At 46.9% G+C, this 10152-nt stretch overlaps 1 protein-coding gene across 3 annotated transcripts; it reads left to right on the top strand.

Moving 5' to 3' along the window:
- The first annotated feature begins 2125 nt into the window (after positions 1 to 2125).
- On the top strand, positions 2126 to 9744 carry rac3b (Rac family small GTPase 3b). 3 transcript variants are annotated; one of them, XM_038304540.1, is made up of 6 exons: positions 2126 to 2315; positions 3676 to 3747; positions 4271 to 4388; positions 5960 to 6022; positions 6453 to 6615; positions 8266 to 8327. In XM_038304540.1, exons 1-6 carry the CDS (start codon positions 2281 to 2283, stop codon positions 8325 to 8327), a joined length of 513 nt encoding a protein of 170 aa, XP_038160468.1. In that variant the 5' UTR covers positions 2126 to 2280. The 3 variants fall into 3 exon arrangements, with proteins under 3 accessions (XP_038160468.1, XP_038160467.1, XP_038160466.1); XM_038304538.1 differs by having other exon boundaries at positions 2129 to 2315; positions 6453 to 6612; positions 8267 to 9744; XM_038304539.1 differs by lacking the exon at positions 5960 to 6022 and having other exon boundaries at positions 2127 to 2315; positions 6453 to 6612; positions 8267 to 9744.
- Positions 9745 to 10152: the final 408 nt, after the last annotated feature.

The raw sequence follows: 10152 nt of genomic DNA, 5'->3' as shown, positions 1-10152 counted from the left end.
AGATGCTACAATAGCTGAGTATAGAATGCTGCCGTGCAGATCATCATTGCTGTTGGGCAGAAAACTTTGATTTATAGAATTCAAATAAACTTTTTATGAATTAATGCTCTACTTTATAAAAAAATGTTTCACGCAAGCTGTGAAAATAGCAGATCTAGTTCAACACATCCTATTGGTTAATATGGCAGACAGACAAGTTAACAAAATGTCCAATAAAGGAATGGTTTTAGACATCCAAGGTTTCCATCCCAAAGCAAACACTTCCTGATCTACTATGAATTATGTATTTAACACAGATCAAGAAAAGGCAAAGAACAAAAACATTCTTCTTTCTACTTATTTCTTCAATTTCCCCCTCGGTTCCTGCTGCTCAGGGGTCAAAGTAGATTTAAATTCACAGGGATTGATATAAAAAATACAGAGAGATTCTCCATAACTGCCTCATAATGCCATGGCAACCCAGATTTAAACTGAATGAATATGCTACTAAAATATAAAAAATATTTAAAGGAAACAGAGAAAATGTTTTAATGACGATACAAGAAAATATTTCCATCATATTTAAATAGAAATGAGAACAATGAGAGAGAAATATTCAAAGATCTATGAACCTTTTCATCTGGATCTTTATCCAGAAAGCAATAAAAAATATTTGCTAGGATATAATTTAGGGATTCCTTTTGGTAGAAATTAAAGAATGTTTAGCATCACTTCATGTGAGCTGGAAGAAATAAAATCCAGAGTTAGACAAAGGTTTTTTTTAACGCTTGGTAGAGGATGATCAGCCACATCTAGTTTATTAAGTAGCGAGAGCAGGAAGAGCCGTACTGCTGAGAGCGAACCATCAGAGTGGAGCGTAAAGCGCAGACTCTGAGCTAAGCCGCGCAAAGACGCATTTCTGCACAAGCTCAGCTGGAGGAGCAGAGTTAGTCAGAGTTCAGCGGACTGGATCATTCAGTTATTTTCTCTCCTGCCGCTGCTGCTATGATCCATCTGCTTCTGCAGAATGAGCGGTGCTGCCTGCAGGTGGGGGCGGGGCCAAACAGGATGCAGCGGCACGTCTGATACTGCTCAGCAGATTACTGCACAATGATGCATTTTATTTTACTACTGACTGTGACATTATGATAGGCACACAGCTCTGCTAGACTTTCAAATTAAGACACTAGGTATTCAACAAAATAAAAGCCTTAATAGGCAAAATATTGCAGTATAATCACCTAAACTCAACTAGTTTAGGAAATGAGAGTTGCATGTCGTTTTAGGAACAGTTTATACAGAATATTTAAAAATGAGATCCTCCTATTTTGTAGTAATAAAGCATCTATTAACTCAAAAATAGGGACACAGTGTGTAAAGATATAAAATTGTTAAATTGCTTTTTAAATGTACCGGCAGAAAATCCCTTTATTGTCCCATAATGGGAAAATAGTGGCGTTAGAGCAGCTAAAGGTTATAGTAGAACTGATCGCACAATGAGGACCTTAGAAAGGTGTATAAAAATAACAGATAAGAAATAAAAAAAATAAAGTATTTTGCTGTAGAGTGAAAAGGAAATATTGTTCTTCCTGTTTTCCAGTTTGTTTTAATGCCGTCCCTCTGGGAGGACAGACAGACAGGGGGACAGACAGATGGACAGACAGACGGAGGGACAGACAGACAGAGGGACAGACAGATGGATAGACAGACAGAGGGACAGACAGACAGAGGGACAGAGAGACAGATGGACTGACAGACAGATGGACAGTCAGACAGAGGGACAGACAGAAGGATGGACAGACAGACAGACGGACAGAGGGATAGACAGACGGACAGACAGAGGGACAAGAAGATGGAAAGACAGAGACGGATGGACAGACAAACAGACAGACGGATGGACAGACAGATGGACAGTCAGACAGAGGGACAGACAGACAGAGGGACAGACAGAGACGGATGGACAGACAAACAGACGGATGGACAGACAAACAGACAGAGACGGATGGACAGCGGTCGGTTGGATCCAGCTTCAAACCAGTTTCTGCTCCAGTCTGACCAGCAGCCCCAGATCCAACTGGGACCCAGTTAGGCTGGGTGTGACGTCATCCTCCGAGCCTCTCGCGCTGGCCCTTTAACAGCACTCGGCTGTTTTCGGAGGAAGTCGGAAGTTTTCGTCATCGACCTCTTTCACTGCGGCTTCAGGCGGACGAACCCGCGGCTCTCATCCGATCCCTGAGCGCGGACTGTCGGATCGTTCATCCCAGCAGCACCGCTTCCTGATCGCGTCCAGCTCCAGTCCAAATGCAGGCCATAAAATGTGTGGTGGTCGGAGACGGGTAAGGGCGCTGGTTCTGATGAAGATGAGGATGATGATGGGCTCATGTGATGCGATGGAGGGAGGGTATGGGGGGGGGGGATGCTGCGGGGCCTGGGTTCCAGGGTCCGGTTCCTTCTCTTAAGGTTCGGTTCGGTTCCGCTCTGCGGGGGACAGAGCGAGGCTGAGCGGCGGCCGGAGGCCCCTGGAGCCCCTGGATGAAGCGCTGATGCAGGCGGAGGAATGCAGACAGGCCCAGCTATTGTAGCGGGACGCGTCCAGAACCTTGGCGGTTCTGATGGTGTCGGTTGACCGAACCAGGCCGGATGCTGTCATCTGGCTGTCAAAATAAAAGTAGAATGGGTGTTGGTTTGATAGAGAATGAGGAGTTCCAGAACCCAGAGACCGATCCAGACCATGGACCCCTGATCAGAACCTCTCTGGCAGGGCTTTATACTGGTACTGGGATGGAACCAGTAAGCTACTGGTCCATGTCATCTCTAACCAGCAGAGAGCTCAAACCCAGGTTGGTTATGATGGTACCGAGCTGGTTCTGGACCGAGCTGGTTCTGGATGTTCAGCTCTTTGGGTTTCTGGTCCAGATGTGAGAGAAGACAGATGGTTTCTGGATGAGTGACCCGGTACCTTCAGTATTGCTGGTACCAGAGTTCTGGATCTGCTGGATCACCCTGCTCCACTAGGGACCTGCTGAGGTTCAGGGTCCCTGAAAGCTGGATCATCTGGATCCATCAGGACCTTCTAGATGGTCCGGACGAACCGCAGAGATGTGACCAGTAGAAAGGTTCCTGTCCTGTGGACCATCTGCTGGTTCTAGAAGTCCAATACCGGGTCGGTGCCACAGAACCGCTGTGCTGTCGCTGCTGGATCATTTTTGTTAAAGAAGCCAATCTCCCTCCCCATATCATGACACCTGAGCCGCCGTGCTTCAGCTCTCATTGGGTTCTGTGGTGAGAAGTCCGGTTCTAGGGGCTCTGCCGCCCCTAGACCCAAATATAGTTCTCCCAGAACCTCAGCTCCGAACCAGCGGATCGGATCTTCTCTGAGCCCGGGTCAGTAACGGCCATGATCCAAGCAGAGCTGCTGGTTCTGGGTCATAATGTGGACCTTTAGAACAACCTCACAGAGTCCGCTTCAGGTCTGGTTCATATCTCCAACATGGTTGGATTGGGTCAGTGACCAAAACTGGGCCCCAGCTATATACGGCCCCTCCAGCCACTAACTGGGTCAGGTCGCTGGGTCCAGTCGTCATCATCAGTTGTATGGATTTTAGTCCCCGCCCACTAAAGGGGAGGGCTGGCCCCTCCAGGCGTGTTCTGATTCGGTCTAAATCACATGACTGTCATTGTCTGCTTTCTCTTCAGGGCTGTGGGGAAGACCTGTCTGCTGATCAGCTACACCACCAACGCCTTCCCTGGAGAATACATCCCCACTGTGTAAGTGAGACACACACACTTCCTGAACCCTGCAGAACCTTGCAGAACCCTGCACACACCAACGGACCCCTCCACCATGAGTCCCACTGATCGAGCTGGAGCAGAAACAGTTTATTCCAGTTTAACGGCAGCCTGGGAGAGTCGTTACCAGCTGGAGGTGTTACCGACTCTTCATCTCTGGTGGTGCTGAAAACCTGATTCCTTCGATCTGATCATTACCAGCTTAACAAACACAACAAAGTTCTAACCAGCAGAACTTCATCTTAACCCTTTTGGTCAAACTGCTCCTGCTTGTAGGAACCTTGGGGTGTTGAGGCCCAATAGGCGGTTCTGGTCCTTCTCCTGTCAAACCTTGGTTTCTCAGAACTGGACCAGGATTGTCTCCCTGGTATTGGACCAGAATCATTTTGTCTTCTTTAACAAACTCCCAGGTCCATTTGGTTCTGCTAACCCTGTGAGTGGAAGCTGGGTTCTGTTCTGAACCACTTTGGATCCGTCTCACTGTCCATCCTGTCTCCTCCAGCTTCGATAACTACTCTGCCAATGTCATGGTGGATGGCAAACCGGTGAACCTGGGCCTCTGGGACACGGCCGGACAGGAGGACTACGACCGACTCCGCCCCTTGTCTTATCCACAGACGGTACTCTGACTCACACATCATGAAGTCAGGTCAAAGGTCAGGACACCCCATGTCGGTAGCTAAAGCACAGCAGAGAGTCCCCAATCCATGACACCTCCACCTCCATGCTTAGTTGGTGTGAGGATCTTTTCTTGGACCGGCTGAGCCCATCTGGTCTCTGCTTGTCTGGGACCATCCTCCATCTGGCCTTCATGTCAGAGAACTCCGCCTTAAACTCTCCTTATTTCTTGACATGTTTACGTCTTTTCCTCCATTTCAAATTTGTTAAAATGAAAATTTGCTCAAATCAAACAATCAAACAGCCACAGGGGGTGTCCTAACTTTTCTCAGTGCCAACTGATTAGCTTCCAGCGAGCAGCAGCGTCTCAGTGCTAACTGATTAGCTTCCAGCTAGTGGCAGTGTCTCAGTGCTAACTGATTAGCTTCCAGCTAGTGGCAGTGTCTCAGTGCTAACTGGTTAGCTTCCAGCTAGTGACAGTGTCTCAGTGCTAACTGGTTAGCTTCCAGCGAGCAGCAGTGTCTCAGTGCTAACTGGTTAGCTTTCAGCTTGTGACAGTGTCTCAGTGCTAACTGATTAGCTTCCAGCTAGTGGCAGTGGCTCAGTGCTAACTGGTTAGCTTCCAGCTAGTGGCAATGTCTCAGTGCTAACTGGTTGGCTTGCAGTAAGTGGCAGTGTCTCAGTGCTAACTGATTAGCTTCCAGCTAATGGCAGTGTCTCAGTGCTAACTAGTTAGCTTCCAGCTAGTGGCAGTTTCTCAGTGCTAACTGATTAGCTTACAGCTAGTGGCAGTGTCTCAGTGCTAATTGATTAGCTTCCAGTGAGTGACATTGTCTCAGTGCTAACTGATTAGCTTCCAATGAGTGACATTGTCTCAGTGCTAACTGATTAGCTTCCAATGAGTGGCAGTGTCTCAGTGCTAACTGATTAGCTTCCAGCAAGTGGCAGTGTCTCAGTGCTAACTGATTAGCTTCCAGTGAGTGACAGTGTCTCAGTGCTAGCTGATTAGCTTCCAATGAGTGACATTGTCTCAGTGCTAACTGATTAGCTTCCAATGAGTGGCAGTGTCTCAGTGCTAACTGATTAGCTTCCAATGAGTGGCAGTGTCTCAGTGCTAACTGATTAGCTTCCAGCTAGTGGCAGTGTCTCAGTGTTAACTGATTAGCTTACAGCTAGTGCCAGTGTCTCAGTGTTAACTGATTAGCTTCCAGCTAGTGCCAGTGTCTCAGTGTTAACTGATTAGCTTCCAGCTAGTGGCAGTGTCTCAGTGTTAACTGATTAGCTTCCAGCTAGTGCCAGTGTCTCAGTGCTAACTGATTAGCTTCCAGCTAGTGCCAGTGTCTCAGTGCTAACTGATTAGCTTCCAGCTAGTGCCAGTGTCTCAGTGCTAACTGATTAGCTTCCAGCTAGTGCCAGTGTCTCAGTGTTAACTGATTAGCTTCCAGCTATTGCCAGTGTCTCAGTGAGATGATGGGCCTAACCTGGAGCTCTTCTTCCCAACACCAAAGCAGTGATAATCCCAGTTCCTCCAGAACCAGATTGACTCTCAGCCATCTCTCTGATTCTCTCCCAGGATGTGTTCTTGATATGCTTCTCCCTGGTCAGTCCGGCCTCCTTTGAGAACGTCCGAGCTAAGGTCAGTACGCTGACCGTCCAACCTCCACCCGAGTCCAGTCTGACCATACGGAGGCACATCTATAGCGCCCCCTGGCTCGTGAGACGGCCGCTCAGTCCTCGCCTTGGAACGGTTTGACGTTGATCTGGCTCAGAGCTCAGGCAGCCATTGCAAAGCGAGGCCTGACGGCGTGCCGGCGCTCTATGGAGGGGGAGTGGGCTGGGGTTTGGTGTGCTGAGCGCAGAGACGCTCCCATGTCAAATCCCCCACTGAATGAAGCCCGGCCCCTCTGCAGAGTCCCTTACCATGTGATGTGATCTGAGCTCCGTGTCGATTCCTCCCTGCCTGTTATCATCGTTGTGAAAAGGCGTGTCAGACTCTTCCTCTGCTCCCAGCTAACCTCTCTGTTTCTCTCCTCACTGACGTTGCCCCTCACCCCGGGGGGCTGCAGTGGTACCCAGAGGTCAGACACCACTGCCCAAACACACCCATCATCTTAGTGGGGACCAAGTTGGACCTTCGAGATGACAAGGACACAATCGAAAGGCTGCGGGACAAGAAGCTGTCCCCCATCACCTATCCTCAGGGCCTGGCTATGGCCAGGGAGATCGGTGAGGCTCTGATGCGGAAACATGACAGACATTCCTGTAGCAACATGTAGCTTTACAGCGAGCACAGATGAAGATGATGGTGGTGTCTTGAGCACAGTTTAGAATGATGAAGGTCTGAGTTCTTTAGCTCTTTTCACCAACATTAATCCACAGATTATTAAGATTAAATAATCTGATTTTAGATAAACAATTGCAAATTCAAACAGACCCACAGCTGACTGAATGAAACGAGGAGGCACAGACTCCAGAACTAGAACAGATAGAGCTACAAAGCTACAATGCAATGATGCATGCCACAAATGTAAAATTCAGCTTGATTAAAAGAAGAACTCACAAATACTAAAGGGCGTTTCTTTCACAGGAAAACAGGCAAAATGTGTTACATTATAAATTTGAAACAAAAGAAAAAATATCCAACCACTTAGTAAGATTTATAAAAATAAAAAGAATCGCAATATTAACAGGAATCCAAAGTTTCATTCAATAATAATTCAGTATAAATATATCAATAACCCAAAAACCTTCGCGTCTTCCTCTCCAGTCAAGCGCACATGCCCCTTTTTATGAAGAAGTTTCTCCACACCAAAAAACCCAGCATTTTAATTCCCAGCATCGTTTTTAACCAGTGGAGATTCTAAAGAAATTTCCCAATGACATAACTGTTCTACAAGACAGTTTGTTATCTGTACACCTTAATATACTTCATACAAAAAAAGAAAATAACATAGTGGTTATGTTACATAAACATGAGAAAAACTTGACATTATTTAGAACTGCAGCATAGATGTAGAATGAAGCAGAGGGAAGAAACATGGTCCCCATGTCCTCCAGCAGCCTGAGCCTATAGCAGAATAGCTGAAGGATATTAGCTACATTAAAAAACATCGGAATCAGCTTCTTTTCTTCACCTTGTTTAAGAAAAAGTCCATCACTCTGATTTTAAAGACATTTCTTTCTAAATATTTACATTTTAGAAGACATTAGGCCAATAATGCAGCTAAGGAGAATTTATAGAAGCAAATTAACCTAAGAGTCATGTTTTTGGACTGTGGGAGGAAGCCGGAGTACCCGGAGGGAACCCACGCATTCTCTGGGAGAACATCCAAACTCCATGCAGAAAGACCCTGGGCCAGGAATCAATCCCAGAACCTTCTTGCTGCGAGGCAGCAGTGCTACCCACTGCTCCACTGAGCAGCCTGTAGAGAGAACCTCTGACCCTAATCACAGCAGGGTTCTGTTCTGAACCCAGTGGGTCCAAAACCAGAACAGTTTGGTCCAATCAGACAGTAGCTGAGTTTCCATTAATAATATTCAGCTATTTTTCTTTTTGCAATTGCAGTATTTGCATTAAATAACAAATACAATACGTTTGTTCACTCGATAACTGAAAACAATGTGGCAGCAGCGCATGGAAACACATATATACATATTTCAGCCAATAGAGGGCACCATCCTCCTCCAACTACTTCTGGTCCAGCTGCAGATCACGTGACTCATAAAAAATAAGCTTTCCATGACAGTTTTACAAAGTTCATTTGATACGACCTCATCGTGTCCTCTCCTCCCCCCTTTCTCTCCCTCCCCTCCTGTCCTCCCCCGTCCTCTCCTTTCCTCTCCTCCTGTCCTCCCCTGTCCTCTCCTCCCCTGTCCTCAGGAGCTGTGAAGTACCTGGAGTGTTCTGCTCTGACCCAGCGAGGCCTGAAGACAGTATTTGATGAGGCCATCCGAGCCGTCCTCTGTCCTCCACCTGTGAAGAAAAGGGGGAAAAGATGCACCATGTTCTGAGGAAGACACACTGCTACAGCACCACCACCACCATCATCATCCTCATCCTTTCTTTGACAGACAGAGCTGCTGACAGCCAGTGATGTTCATTGTCTCCTGTAGTGTTTTGTATTTTTCAGGAACCATCCTGGTTCTTTCACCGTCCCTGAGGGAAATGGTCGGTTCTCTGATTGTCCATCTGCTCAGAGAGGAAGACTGCAGCTTCTAGAAGCTCATCTCTATTCTGCCCTCATGCTTAACGAAGGCCGTGAAGGTCGATTGTTGAAGTATTCAGTTCTCCTCAGCTCCTCTCTGACATCACAGGTTCCTCCTCAGGACCTCCAGGTGCTGCTAGTTAGCTTCTTCTCTGCTCCACATGGACATCATGTGCTTCATGGACCATCAGGCAGATGATTACTGAGCGTTTTGCTTAGATATGCAGCTTAGATCCGTCCACCGTTAAACTCCTTGCAGGAACCTGATCTCAGAAAAGAGTCTGAGGGAAACTTCAGGAGATGAGAGACCATCAGGTTTCTGCTTCTTCCACTCTGAGCGATCCGTGTTTGGGTCAGAGGATCTAGGCTCCTTTGGAAGACCGACCATCACTGGGTCTGTCCTGGTCCAGGACTCATCCAGGGACTTGTTTGGTCCATTTCCCTTCTCAGTGGACGAGTGTCAGACAAGATCTGCCTTCAGAGAGGGAGGAGCTGCATCATCATCATCATCATCATCATCACTTCTACTGGGGGGGGGGGTCACAGGCTTGTAAATAGAAGCTGGTTCTCGTGTGTCAAAAGGCTGGTGTCGTCTCCGGAGGACGACCACAGGTGATGTTATTGTTTGAAGACAAGATTTTAGTGTCCAGTTTTTGGTACTGGTTCATATTGTAGTGATTCACAGGACAGAGACAGACAGGGGAACAGAGACAGACAGGGGGGCAGAGAGACAAGGGGGACAGAGAGAGAGACAGGACATCTGAAGATGTACAGAGTAATTAGGAATATCTGTTTGTCCATAACAGTTAACTTTACAGGAAGTCTTGTTAAATTTAGCGTTGCTAACGGTGTGGCTAGCATTGTTGCTAACAGTGTAAATAATAATTAAATGGGGGGGTATGCTGCCTGTCATGCTCGTTAGTGTGGTCCTGCCTAGCTGAGATATGTAGCTGAGAAACAGCAAAAAATAAGTAAAAAAAATCTCCTATTACTGCATGGACGTTTCCTGGATGACGACATGTCGGCCATGTTTGTATGTAATGTAAGATGACTGTAAACTGGATTCAACTGTTTGTCTTCTTTTTTATTCCTTCCCGTGTCGCTGTGGTTCAAACCAGTCGTTTCTACTAAATACAAACGTATCCAGAAAGAAGTCTGCTTCCTGTGGTGATTCACTCTGACCTCAAACCAGAATAAACTGGTTTTTCTTTGTCGCTTTCCCCCTCTGGGCTACGTCAGACTCTATCTATCTATCTATACAGACTGTATATACACTATATATATGCTGTTCTGTTTATACAGTAATGTCTTCCAAAGCTTAAAGTTATCCCTGGAGCTCTGATGTAATCAGTCCGTCGATTCAGATTAAAACACGCCGCCCAGCGCTGATGTGTGATTTCTGCGCTGCCTGTCAATGCAGGGTATACTCTTATAAGTAAGGAACAATCCCAAACCGGCCCCTAAACACTAAACACTGCGCCTTCCCGCGGAGGGTCCGCCATATTAAGGGCCGTCCCATTAGGTTACTCAGGTGTTGGATGATCTAAGAATGGATCTAAAG

This window comes from Cyprinodon tularosa, unplaced genomic scaffold (genome assembly GCF_016077235.1).
Source record: "Cyprinodon tularosa strain WSP-4 unplaced genomic scaffold, ASM1607723v1 ctg537, whole genome shotgun sequence".
Classification (NCBI taxonomy): domain Eukaryota; kingdom Metazoa; phylum Chordata; class Actinopteri; order Cyprinodontiformes; family Cyprinodontidae; genus Cyprinodon; species Cyprinodon tularosa.
The sequence above is the reverse complement of the archived record's forward strand: the minus strand, read 5'-3'. Positions and strand labels throughout refer to the sequence as shown.